Source organism: Pogoniulus pusillus, chromosome 24 (genome assembly GCF_015220805.1).
Source record: "Pogoniulus pusillus isolate bPogPus1 chromosome 24, bPogPus1.pri, whole genome shotgun sequence".
Lineage (NCBI taxonomy): Eukaryota > Metazoa > Chordata > Aves > Piciformes > Lybiidae > Pogoniulus > Pogoniulus pusillus.
The window spans coordinates 17,971,411-17,984,718 of record NC_087287.1 but is presented as its reverse complement, the minus strand read 5'-3'; the positions used below and the strand labels follow the sequence as shown (position 1 = coordinate 17,984,718).

The following is a 13,308-nucleotide window of genomic DNA, read 5'->3' as shown; positions in this document are numbered from 1 at the left end:
ATGAGAATATTTTTCACTGCATCTAGACTAGCTCATGATCCTGTTACTTTCCATCTCTTCCATATCTAGAATCTTTTTGCTCTAAAGCCAACATCTCCCTTATTAAGGCACAATTCTATTTGCACAGATAAAAAGCTAATGTGATCAGTCAAAACCAGCCTAAATCCATGGATGGCTCTCTCGTTACAAGTTAACACCCAGATAATCTGAGATGTGCAACTAGCCCCATGCAATCAACCTCACAGATTGACACTAACAATGAAAAAGTGAATGCACACACCTCACTGCTCTTCCTCTATTTATTTAATACAAATTGATGTCACAACCTGTATCTCAAGTATCTCCTCTCATGAATTATTCCCCTTCATTAATTCCACACATTTCATCCTAAGCAGAACAAGTCAGCAGAAGCAGCCTTACTGGAGCTGCCTTGAATGATAGCACTTGGCAGTCTCTCTGTCATCACTGAGCCAAAGTATGACTTCAGCAATATAGAGGGAGAATTTATAATGGCTTTCTTTAGTGGTCAGAAAACAGCACAGCCTACATGCTGTCACTGTCACATTACAATGAAGACTTTATATCCCTCTGCTTTAGAATCCTAGGTACCTCCTGAAGCAAGTATAAAAATATTTCTCTCTTCCATGCACTTTTGATTGTTTGTAAAATGTTAAACACATCCTGATTTAGTTGTGCATTTAAAAGGGATATAGGCAATTTTGAAATTGCATTTCTTCCTGTAAATGTCTATTTGCTGATCTCTTTACCCATACTGACAGAAGCAACAGAAACATCTCCCCCTTGCTGCACTGGATCTTTTGTGCTAACATTCACGCTCAGTTGGCTTCTGTATTTCATCACACAAAGATACATTTTGTCATCAGAAAAAGATAAGAGAGACAAAAAGCTACTGCTGGACCTCAAGAAAATTGTATGGGGTTAACTTTTTAACTTAAATTGGCTACTTATTAAAGCCAGTTTGCCCTTTAAGAAAAATCTAGTTTCTTTCTGGCTCGGCTTGTATTTGCCAGATACAAGAGTCTTGACAGCTTAATGCTTCCAGTGAAGTCTGGCCCAGAAGCTCTTTGAATCCAAGCTGGTTTGAACTTCAACCACCTGCATTTATACCCAAATATTCATGGTGAATCAAGACTGGCTCCTGCTGACCCTGGGCAGTCTCAAGAAGCATTTGCCTGCTTGGAAAGGCTGTTACCATACTAACCATCAGCTGTCAAGCTCCAAGTAACAAGTACAGCATTACTGACTCTTCTGTTACCAGCATTTATTTCTGTATCTCCTTTTTTTTCAGGTTCATGCCATGCCTTTCTGTTTGCACTGACCATAATTCAACTTCCTTACTATCACCATCTACTGAAAATCTGCTACAGAGCCAGTTAGTAATTATTTAGTTATAAATGTCTGGGGAGGGAACTTAAGCCTCTGGTGTGACTAAGTGGTGGCCTTAATTTGTTGCCTATGTCATCAGGCTGTGATATACTGATGCACTGTGGGCAACAGCACTGAGTGGGTAGAGGCACAGAGCAGCTCATCTCATAGATCTTTTCTGGCATGCTGTGTCGTAACCCAGCCACATCCAGCAACAGAACAAGGGGACACAGTCTCAAGTTGTGCCGGGGGAAGTATAGGCTGGATGTTAGGAGGAAGTTGTTGGCAGAGAGAGTGATTGGCATTGGAATGGGCTGCCCAGGAAGGTGGTGGAGTCACCGTGCCTGGAGGAGTTCAAGAAAAGCCTGGATGAGGCACTTAGTGCCACGGTCTAGTTGACTGGATAGGGCTGGGGCATAGGCTGGACTGGATGATCTCGGAGGTCTCTTCCAACCTGGTTGATTCTATCACAAAGGATTGGAGCAGCACAAGTAAGGCAGCCTGGAGTCCAACATCTGCATGGCACCTTTTGGCTTGAATCCAGTCCAGAAAGAGAGCAACCTTCATGTAAGAAAAACCAAGGAGTGCTTATAAAGGGCCTTATAGACCAGATGCACATTTTGAGGCCATCTGTGGCAAACCATAAAACACCAAACTTTGTGAAAATGTTTGTTTGTAGTAATGAGCTGATAATATGCAAACCGAAAGAACGACTGCTGCAGAAGTGTCTGCAGCTACTCGTTGGAGATCTGCGATACGTCACCTTGTAAAGGCTCAGGCCTGCAGTGACCAAGGAAAGCAGGAAGGAATCATAGAATCAACCAGGTTGGAAGAGACCTCCAAGATCATCCAGTCCAACCTAGCACCCAGCCCTAGCCAGTCAACCAGACCATGGCACTAAGTGCCTCATCCAGGCTTTTCTTGAACACACCCAGGGACAGTGCCTCCACCACCTCCCTGGGCAGCCCATTCCAATGGGAAATCACTCTCTCTGTGAAGGAGATAAAGGAGAAGCAGAGCCACCCTGACATGAGCAATAAACAGGGGTCTGCTGACCAAAGATGAAAAGACCCCGTGAGGAAGACTCTTGGTGCTCATCTCAGACAACCATTCAAGACCACTGGGGCAGGTTGGAACCGGGGCAGGGAATGGAAAATAGCTACATTAAGGAACTCCAAGAAAGAGTTTTAATAACCCTACCTCTTATTATGAACATGCCTGCTCTTGTCACATGAACTGTGGCTTGTGCCAGCACGGGGTGTGCAGGAGTGATGGAGCGATCCTGCCTGCACCCAGCACTGCAGTCAAACATACCTACTTCAGGACTCTGCATGAGCTTTGGGGTTCATTTCACAGGTCAAGCTGACAGAAAGAGATAAGAAAACACTCTCATCCAGCATAGCTTTCCTTTTTATTAGTATTATTAAACAAGCCCTACGATTCTAAGCTTAAGGCAACTTAACAGCCAAAAGCAGCTTGAAGCCATTCCCTCTGGCCTCACTGCTTGTTACTTGGGCGAACAGAGTGGTACCCATCTTGCTCCCACTTCTTTCCAGGCAGTCGGAAGGCAGGGAGCTGTCCCGTAAGCCTCTTTTTCTCCAGACCAATTAACCCCGAGTTCCCTCAGCAGCTGCTTATCGGCCCTGTGCTCCAGACCCTCCACCAGCTTCGCTGCCTTTCCTCATCTTCACTCCCCCTGGCTCCCAGCCGCGAGCCCGACGAGCCCGCGGCAGCTCGGCCGCCGCCTTCCCAGCCCCATCTGCGCCCAGGAGCGAGGGCGCTGCAGAGCAGCCTCCCCTCGGTCGCATGGGCCCAGCCCGCGGGCGAACGGCGCCGCCGCTCCCCGGCACCCACAGGGCAGGCGCAGAGCCAGAGCCGGCCCCGGCCCCGCCCGGCGGCGCCAGGCGCGAGCCCACCCTCCGCCGCGTGACCCCCGCTCCGCCCGGTGCCGCCGCCGCGCGCCCCGCGCCGGAAGCGCCGCTCCGCTCCGCGCCTCTTCCGTCGCTCCGTGGTGAGGCGGAGGCGGGGCAAAGCGAGCGGCGGTTGATGGCTGCTGCAGGCAGCGCCGCCGTTGCTGGGGGAACGCGAAAGTCCTGTGCCGGCGTCCCGGCGCAGCGGCGCAGGAAGATCGTAAACGGCAAGGTACTGGGACGGTGTTCTGCCGCCCGATGCGTCGGGGTGCGCAGGTGACAGCGGGGAGGGCGGGCCGCGGGGAGCGGGGAGGCGAGTAGTGGCGGAGGAAGCAGGCCGCGGCGACAGTGCCAGGCGGAGAGCCTTCTACAGAGGCACCCTGCCCCCCTCGGTCGCGGGCCGGCCTGCAGCTTATCGCCCGCCCTGTGGCTGGTCTCTGGGAGCCGCACAGCAGCGGCCCACCTTTCTGCTCACACGCAGCCCTAGGTAGGAGCTGCCATCGCTCGAATGAGGGTCTGCCGGGCAGTACTCTGCAGCTGCTGGACGTGCAGCATAACGTGTGCAGACATGGGGTCACAGCTGCAATTTCAGACTCTGCCTTCCTTCCGACTTGTAAGCCATCGCTGCTAGCCTAAACTGTAGCGTACTTGATCCTTTGTTTCAACGGCAGGAGGAAGCTAGAGAACTTGCCGAACCTCTTCTAGTACAGTAGGCTTATTGTGCACTGGTGCTTTGCTCTGCTGATCGTCATCGCTGCTTTCTGCTTTAGGTTGTTGTGTTTGGCACAGTAAATGCTAATTAGTGATTTCACAGGTATGAATACAAGCCTTTGGTATTTGTTTTTTGACGCTCTCCTATTTCCATCAAAGAGGAGTCAAAGGCAAAAAAACCCCAAATCTTCATACTCCTCCCAGACAAAGGAAGAAATGTATATGAAGCTTCTACCAAGAATTAGAAATCAAATGGATCAAATACATAACTCATGGCACCAGCACACTGTCATTTGAACAAACCGTGGTAATAGGCTTGATGCACTTCCCCTCTGTTCCATGTAGTGATATTCCAGGTAGCATACTCAAAGATAGCATAGTAATAAGTATTTTACACTTCTTTTTGCACATATAAAAGTGTATTTAATTTGGAAACTCAGGTGTTTATAACATTGTGCCTCTACATTCAGTACTCTGCTTCTATTATTCTTGCTTTGATTTAAGTCTTGAAAGCTGGAGCATTCTTTAGGCTTCTAAGGATTCTATGGTTGGAGCATTCTTAGGCTGAGAAAACTTGTTTAATGATAAAAATTCGTCTATACTCAGTCCTGTCTTGAGTCAGGCATAAAATTACACTTTAAAACACCTTTAGTGGCCTGAGTATAGCTCAGTATATCATTTATGTTTGGATCAGTTAAATCAGTAGGTGATAGCATATCCAATACGAGACCTTTAAATTACTCTGCCTACGTTTTAGTCTATGGAATTGTTGAAGTGTGCTATGTAACTGCTTCAGCTGCACACATCAGTTTTAGAAGAAGTATTACAATCAAGAGGATTTCTGCTGCAAAAATGCTCCAGGCAGTGGCTTTTCAGAATGATTTTAAAAATCCCATTAACTTCTTGTTGTTCTCAGACTTTTGCACTGTGCTGCTCATATTTCTGTACACTGGATAAACTTACACTTTTCCTGGTTGTGTGAGATGCTCTTTGCTTTTATTTTTATGAAGGCAGCATCCCAGGCTTTCTATTATATAACTTGCAATACTTTCCTTGATAAAAAACAAAACCACCAAGCCATATTACCTCTGTTTAGTGGTTAGCACAAATAAGTGTCATAGCCTAACCCCCAGCCGGCAGCCAAGCACCTCACAGCTGCTTGGCTGCACACCCCCACAGTGGGATAGGAGAGAGGACTGGCAGGTTAAAAATGAGCAACTTGTGGGCTGAGATAAAGACAGTTTGAGAGTTAGAAGAATTTATGTGCATATATATAAAGAACCCAACCACATAACGTTAAGAAAACAAGAGAATGAGAGCCAAGAAAAACAAGCAATGCAAACAAAAACAGTTGTCCAGCACCAGCCAGTGCCCAACCATTCCCCAAGCAGCACACACAGCCCCTGCAAACCTCTCCCCCAGTTTTACTGATAAGCATGATATCATATGGTATGGAATATCTCTGTGTGTATATAAGGGCTATGAAGATGACTGGGGGACTGAAGCAACTCTAGTGAGAAGGCTGAGAGACCTGTCGCTCTTAAGCCTGGAAAGAGAAGACTGAGTGGGAATCTTGTCAGTGCTTATCAATATCTAAAGAGCAGGTGCCAAGAGGGGCCAGACTTCATTGGTGCCCAGCACCACAGCAAGGGTTGACAGGCACAAACTTGGAACACAGGAAATGCCATCTGAACATAAGAACAAACTTCCAAAGTGACAGGCCACTAGAGCAGGATGGTTGTGGAGTCTGTCTCTGGAGAGGTTCCAAACACAACTGGATGCAACCCTGTGCAACCTACTCTAGACAAACCTGCTTTAGCAGGAGAGTTGGACTAGATTATCAACCCCCACCATTCTGTGAAACCCCAGCTGTTTCGTGGAAAGACTCAGGCTGACTCTTGTGTGTTGACATGCACCTCATGTAGACAGGAAAGCACTGTGCTAGATGTGAATTGCTAATGGATGTCCCACAGTCTGTGCAGCTTGCTTTCAGCAGCTTGCTTTCTTAGAAACGACTTGGAAGCAGGATGGGTGAATTGTTAAGCCACCAGCAGGCTCTTCCTGTGGGTCACCTTCACAGCTGTTTTTGACTAGCTGGGATTGTGCCTGGGGCGGGGGGGTCCCTAGTGAACTGGTGACCAAAGTAGGCTGCTGTCTGAGCAATTCATCCACCTTGTACCTTGCTCCTAGATTGCTTTTGAGAAAGTAATGCTACTAAGTATTTTGAATTGGTGCTTACTGTAGCTGGCAAAAGCCTCTAAGAAAGAATACAAGATGCATGGTTTAGTTCCAGAATTAGGTTTAGTGCATTTTTAGTCTTACCTAGATTAGGAAGTTCTAATTACCATGTTTTTTAAATTAGTTAAACCTAGTCTGTCAAGCTGACAAAGAAAAGGGTTGCAGCACAAATCTGATTGATTTTAATGCTTTCTCTAGGGTGATCTTCATAGAAACTACTAAAGACTTCAGAGAATTCATTTTTAGGCAAAATAAATGAAATAAGTTGGTCTAATAAAGTAAAATGGATCCTTGCTCAGTTGGAGTTCAGCTTCAAGCCCCCAATGAATGCCATAAGACCTATTATACCCGTCACACTGGCTTCAAGACTAAGCAAGATGTATCTTCATCTGATCTACTGTTACTTCAGCTTAGGACTGGAATAGCCCTTTCAGAGAACGATACAATCTGCTTCCACCATGCAAAAATTTACATTGAACGATTCGAAGACTTACAAAAGTCATGTTGTGATCCCTTTAACATACACAGAAAACTCTCAAAGAAAAGCTTACGAGCAATTGACTTAGATGATGCAACTTTTCTAAGTGCCAAGTTTGGAAGACAGTTTGTACCTGGTTGGAAGCTTTGTCCCAAATGTATGCAGATAATAAACGGGAGCACAGATGTTGAATCCGAAGAGCGCCAAAGAAGAAAACTTGATTCAGACGTATGTATATGGATCAGTTTCCCCCCCTAACTTCTGCAAGCTGTTGGAATTGGGCTTCATACAAGTCCTAGGTGAAGAAGCTAAGGTTTTGGGGGTTTTAACAGAAATAGAGAGGTGTAGTCTTTTAGATGTGTGGGAGTTCAGTGTATTTGAACAGTCAAGTCCTCTAATTAAATATTGATAGCAAGTAACAGTACCAGAAGAAAACGATTACAAGCTGTTCCAGGGGAGGTTTGGGCTAGATACTAGGAAATACTTCTTCACTGAAAGGGTTCTCAAACATTGAAATGGTCTGCCCAGGGCAGTGGTGAAGTCGCCATCCCTGGGAGTGTTCAAGTGGCACATGGACCTGGCGTTTAGGGACGTGGTTTAGTGTTGACCTTGGAGCGCCGGGTCAAGGGTTGGACTGCATGATCTTTGAGGTCTCTTCCAACCAGATATATTCTGTGAGGGGGGCCTTTTAAAATCCAGTGATTGTGTCTGCTAGGGTGACTTGCAACTCCTAAATTTCATATAAATACCAGACTGTTGCTGGTATTACAAACTGTTTCTCAAACCTTTCAAAAAACCAAACTCTTACACTTAAAGCTGAATACTGCAATGGCTGCTTCTAAGGATGTTGAGAGAAAATTCTGGTTTACTCCTTTCAGTTTGAAAATAACAACAAAAAAATCTAGAAGTTTGTTACTAAATGAAGCTGCATTGAGTTGAATTAACTGTGCTGTTGTGGTGTCTGAGCTGTGAAGGCTACAGTGTCTGTTCAGGGGCAGTAATGAACCTGTGTGGGAGGGTAATGGTGTAAGTGCTGAGTTTGGAATACAGCTTAGACACTGTTGGGTGCCTTGCTCAAGACATGTGAATAATCAGAAGTTTGGACAGCCAAATCAGCAAGAGCTCATCCATGTGTGTGCCCTGTAACAAAACAGAACTGCATTCTAGGATCTGTTGCTCCTTTCAGCCCAGAGGGCTGCTGCCCAACTGTATTTTTCAATTACACATCACTACGATTAAGAGATTGATAAGGGGTGAAATTTGAAAGCATTGCTTGAAACTATGAAGCTTGTATTATTTGGGCTTGAGACTTAAGTTGTTTTTGATGGGCAATGCAGTACTTCAGAATTGAGCTATGTGTTTTGTTATGAATGTAAATTTGTATTTGTAATTCAGTGAGATTGTCTGTCTTTGTTCAGGGGCGTACAGCTAAGGCTTTAAAGTCTCTACAGTTTGCTAATCCAGGACGACAGACCGAATTCACTCCTGAGACCAGCAAGAGGGAGAAAAGAAGGTTGCAAACAAAAAGTTCAGGATTTAATTCAGACAGGTGAGCTGTTTGCTGTATTGACAGTAACTTTCACTTCGAAATAAAATAGCCTTGATGGTCAGTGTCCCTTTCTATATGGATGGCTACATGTTCATGGATTGCTTTCTTTTGGTTTTGAGAGTTCTTAAAGCTCATTCTCGTTACAGAGATCAAAGAGAAGATAAAGTGTTAGCATACAGTCCATATTTAAGGCATTAAATTTGGATAATAGGCTGAATTTGTATACAGTAAGATCAAGTAAACCACACCTAAAATACTGGAGTTGTCAGCTTTCAGCAAAGTCAGTAATTTCATTTTGTAAACAAAAGTAAAGACTAACTTTGAACAATGTTAGTGTCTGAGTTGGGCAATACTAGGTAATGAATTGCAGCCTGCTAATGTGGCTGATTTTGGCTGTCATTTTCCACTTAAAGTTTGGACCAATTCATTCTTGTCCTAATAGGAGATTAATGGAAATCCCAGCTTCAGCTAGTCATATGATACTTAGTAAAACCTTCAGGAAAGATTACATTAGTGTCACCCCCCTGTACTCCACCTAAATTTGCCCATACAGGACAGAAACAGCTCCTAGGTGCTGCTCACCGACTGCATGGCCTTTTCCCCTTTCTGTTTCTTGTACTCAGTTTAGACACAAGTTGCAGCTAGTGGAATTTTGTTGAGATGTTAGTGAAACTTCTGTGTATACAGTAAAATCCTTTAGCTGAAGCATTGAGCAGGTCTGGCCTTAGAGCTATTCACAACTCAATAGAACTCAACTAGATAAAGCCCTAAGCAACCAATTTCAAGTAGAACCTGGCTTTCAGCAGGAGGGCAGAGTGACTTTCACAGTTCCAAACAGACCTCTAGAGAGATGGGTGGTGATAAAAGCATGAAAAAGTAGTTCTAAATTAGGACACTAAATGATTCTGCATGACTTCCTTTGCATTACAGCTATGTGTACAGAGAGGTAAATTAAGGGAGCATTTTGCATCGTCCAGGAGATTAGCTCAGCTTTACATGACCCAGCTAAGATTCCTAAGTGCTTGAGTAAGTGTGCTGTTGAAGAAATAAAACTTCCTCAGTCTTAAAATTATTTCAGGGGCCCTAATGCAGAAAACTGGGAAATATTGTGAAACATAAATCCAGCTCTTAATTTAAGTGTTAAAGTGAACACCTGAAGAAAGCAAACTTTTATCCACTGATGTTGGCAGCTTTGCTTCAATGGACTTTTTCATGTGGAAATAACTACTTTTTTTCCAATCACACAGGCAAGTTATACCAGCCAAGAGTAAAGTCTACGATAGCCAGGGACTGCTGCTTTACAGTGGGATGGACCTCTGCGACTGTCTTGATGAAGACTGCCTGGGATGTTTCTATGCCTGCCCCAAGTGCGGCTCCAACAAGTGCGGAGCTGAATGCCGCTGTGACCGCAAGTGGCTCTATGAGCAGATTGAGATAGAAGGAGGAGAAATCATTAAAAACAAGCACGTTGGTTAGCATATATCCACAGTACCCCATGCTTTGTGTAAACACAGCACCTTCATTTGGTGGTTTTGTGAAAGCCACTGGAATTGATCACAACGCATATGATTTGTGTGCTCACCTCTGCATCCTTTTTCGTTATGGAAGTTGTAATCACTGTCTTCCCACACTTCATTCTACCTTATACTGAGTCTTGTTAGTTATCTAAGTTCTCACTGAACAGTCTTTCATTGCATTTAAGTATAAGGTGCTCAATAGTCCTGTGATGTATCCTGAACCACTTGCATTTCATATGCTGTTTCAGAGATTGTACCATCTTCATATAACCCTCTTTTTTCCTTCTCTAGTTCAGGATTATGTGGTTTGAAGCTGTCCTGTAGAGATTCTCAGTGAATTTACATGCAGTATTAGTAGAGCTCTCTTGGTATTAATAGAGAGTGAAAAATTCAGTCCTCTTCACTAAAGATGAAATCAGAGGCACTTAGGAGCTCAGATCTCACCTGAAGTTACTGGGATTTGAGATCATGTTGTGAGTTGAAGCCTCACTGTGAAGTGATACTAAATTGTCAAGGGACTGAAAAAACAGAACAGTATTTAGTTATGGTACTGGTTTGTCAAATTCTGCCTAACAGCTGGAATAACTTAGCTGTATTCATTATCATTCTGTATTTGGACTGAAACTTCAGCAGCCTTCTCCATCTTTTTTACTTGTTTTAAAAGTAAAGATTAACATGCAGCTGAAATAAATTTGAACGAGCTAGTTCCTAAATGCTGACTACTACAAAAAATATAAACCAACAAAACAACCACCAAAATTGAGTTGAATTGAAATTTTTATGTATTATCTATCCTGAGATCATTAACAAAAACAGACTATAGGTCTATTTCTGGAAGAGAGAATTACTAATTGAAATCTCAGTAACATTGAGTGTTATTGCTTGGTATTTTTGTTGTGGTTTGGGTAAATGTCCCATTTTTATGATAAACTTTGCGTGTTCATTGAGTCATATTTATTCAAGACTACTTTTAACTACTGTTTTCTAAACCCTTACTTGGTAGACTTGTATATTCTTACTATTTGTTTAGAGTATTTTTTGCTAAGAGCTGCCAAAATGCAGTTATGCTTTGGGTTGTGCTGACATCTGCTGGTCCTACTGAAGTATAAGCATCAACTTCTACATTTGTGTTAAATCTGTGGAAATAAACTCTTTTTCTGGCCAGAGCATTGGCTTTTTTTAGCAATAGACATCTCTCTCTCACAGACCTTGGATTTCAGTCACAATTACCACAAGAACCATCATAGAATCAACCAGGTTGGAAGAGACCTCTAAGATCATCCAGTCCAACCTATCCAACCAAGATCATCCAGTCCAGCCCTATCCAATCATCTAGCACACATGACTTTATTCATGGAGACCAGCACACTCTTTACACTGCTCCAGACTCAGCAACAGCCACAGCTTCCCTCATATGCAGATTGTATTTACTACATCTCACTTTGTTGACTACAGAGCATGCTTATCCTGACACAGGAGTTAATTTTGTGTGCTTGATCCTTGGAACTGTTTTGAATCTCTTCAGCAACGTTTTGAATTAGGTAAAATATAGACATTGCCATGAAAGCATGAGGGAAAAAGCAGGTCCCATCATCATTTTTGTGTGTTCATACTTTAAGTTAGACATGCACTGCTGACTGGTTTTAATGAACTTAACAAGTTTCCACCTGTTTGAGAAGGACTTCTTAAGTACAGTTAGACTTTGGGTTCAGTTAACCATTAAAACATTTCACTGAAGTGAAATGCCAATCTCCCAGTACTTTAAATTGCCTAGAGCACCTCAATGTCTCTGGTAATGGCAATTTCATGTAAGCAGGGGAAACAGCTCTCTTCAAGTTACACATGCATTTAAATCCTACTCATAGGAGTTAGAGAAATCCTAGCAATAGAGAAACATTTTATTAAAACTCCTACTAGTAGAGATACCCTACTAATAGTAAAGGAACAGTTTATTAGGAGGGTTAAATTTGTATTTAGGGACCTGTAATTACAAGTTGCATCTAATATTTACCAATGTGGAAGCCATAACCTGAGCTATTCTTACATTCATTCAATGCAATAAGATCTCAACAGCTCTTTTCTAAGCAGGTATTTAATACTGTAGGGATGTGTGAACAGCTGCAATTAAAGTGCCCAATGCATTCTGTCGGGGGGGTGTTTAAACTCATTATCCTGCTCTGAAACAGGGTGTTTCTCTTTTAAAAAGTTGCTCATACCCAGCAGAGGGCATCAGCTTGCTACAAACAACTTCTGGTGCGCCTCTGAAGAGATGCATCCCCAGCCCTCCAAGCAGAGGGGAATTCAATGTTCGGCATGTTTGGGAATCGATCACAGGACAAGAGAGGCATTGCCTACGTCTGTAAGGCAGAGACATAGCAGGCTCCAGTACAAAATGAGCACTTAAATGTATTTACTTTTTGGTCTTTATGAAAGCTTCTCACCCAGCCCCCCCAATACCTTACTGATTCTTAGTTGATTGAGATCAACCCAATTTTACAGATAGGTGTACTATTTATAATGTTCACTATAAAACCTTGGTTTGGAGCTTTTGCCTGAGCTTTCCTTTAGGAATTCTATTCAGTATTAGGTAGCCAAGAAACTCACTCCCAGCAGAGCCCTGCACTTGTTAACAAAACAGGAAGCTTAAGAGCTCTGCCAGCCACACTGGTGCTATTGCCACTGTGCAATGCCCAGCTGAAAAACCACACATGGCCTATTTCCTAGGCAAAAAAATGTAAGATACTCTGGCAGCATTTTACCAGAGTTGCAATAGTAAGTAAAAGAAGCCTAGCATGAACTGTGGTAGGCTGGGGTGGGGAAAGACAAAGGGGCAGTTAGGATGGAAAAGACACCCTGATTCTCCCACTGTGTGGAGTCTTCTCTTTCCCTAGCTTCCTTAGGCAGCCTGTAGTATGGGCTCACAAGCAAATTAAACACATACAGCACACTAAATGACTTGCCATTCTAGGCTCTAGTTAGGGCAATATAAACAACTACTGCAGTAAACTCTGTTCTTTCTTACCCACAAGTGACAGCACTGTCAGCTAGAAACTCCTGAGAGTAAAAAGTGGTTTAGTGCCCATGAAGAGCTCCAGCCTGCAACCAGAAGTAAAACCAATTCTCTTCTGCTACCTGATTTTCTCCTTGTTATTCTTCATTTTTTTCTTGCATTTTAGCTGATAGTTCTACTTTAAACTGATCACTTTAGCTCCTAAATTAATACCACGAAGCAGATAGCATTAACCTGTTAAAAAAAACTTGTCACAGTAGGCACCAGCTAAGCATCACAAGTGAGCCACTTAGCAGAACCACCAGAACTTAAAAACATGCCACAGGTAGATCACTGGGATCCTATTTAATTCACAGTTCTTAAGGACTGATAGATCACCTAAGAAATTCAAATCAAGGCTCAAAGTGCACTTTCCAGAGCCCAGCCTAGATGGAGAAGAAATAAGTCATAATCAAGTTTAGATATATACTACAGAGCTATTCCATAAACATTAACTGCTTTGCTCAAAG

The 13,308-nt window shown here is 43.4% G+C and overlaps 1 protein-coding gene across 1 annotated transcript; it reads left to right on the top strand.

Moving 5' to 3' along the window:
• The first annotated feature begins 3,440 nt into the window (after positions 1–3,440).
• ARL14EP (ADP ribosylation factor like GTPase 14 effector protein) lies at positions 3,441–10,938 on the top strand. The gene is made up of 4 exons (XM_064163842.1): positions 3,441–3,528; positions 6,444–6,951; positions 8,142–8,272; positions 9,520–10,938. The coding sequence occupies exons 2-4, from the start codon at positions 6,529–6,531 to the stop codon at positions 9,746–9,748; spliced, it is 783 nt and encodes a 260-aa protein (XP_064019912.1). The 5' UTR covers positions 3,441–3,528; positions 6,444–6,528; the 3' UTR covers positions 9,749–10,938.
• The last annotated feature ends 2,370 nt before the right edge of the window (positions 10,939–13,308 follow it).

What these genes read in the sequence shown, in the direction of transcription:
- ARL14EP (XM_064163842.1), top strand. Translation starts at nt 6,529, where the DNA reads ATGGATCCTTGCTCAGTTGGAGTTCAGCTTCAAGCCCCCAATGAATGC. An exon ending in GAAGAAAACTTGATTCAGAC is followed by an intron (nt 6,952 to 8,141) that starts GTATGTATATGG and finishes GTCTTTGTTCAG; the next exon opens with GGGCGTACAGCTAAGGCTTT. An exon ending in TCAGGATTTAATTCAGACAG is followed by an intron (nt 8,273 to 9,519) that starts GTGAGCTGTTTG and finishes CCAATCACACAG; the next exon opens with GCAAGTTATACCAGCCAAGA.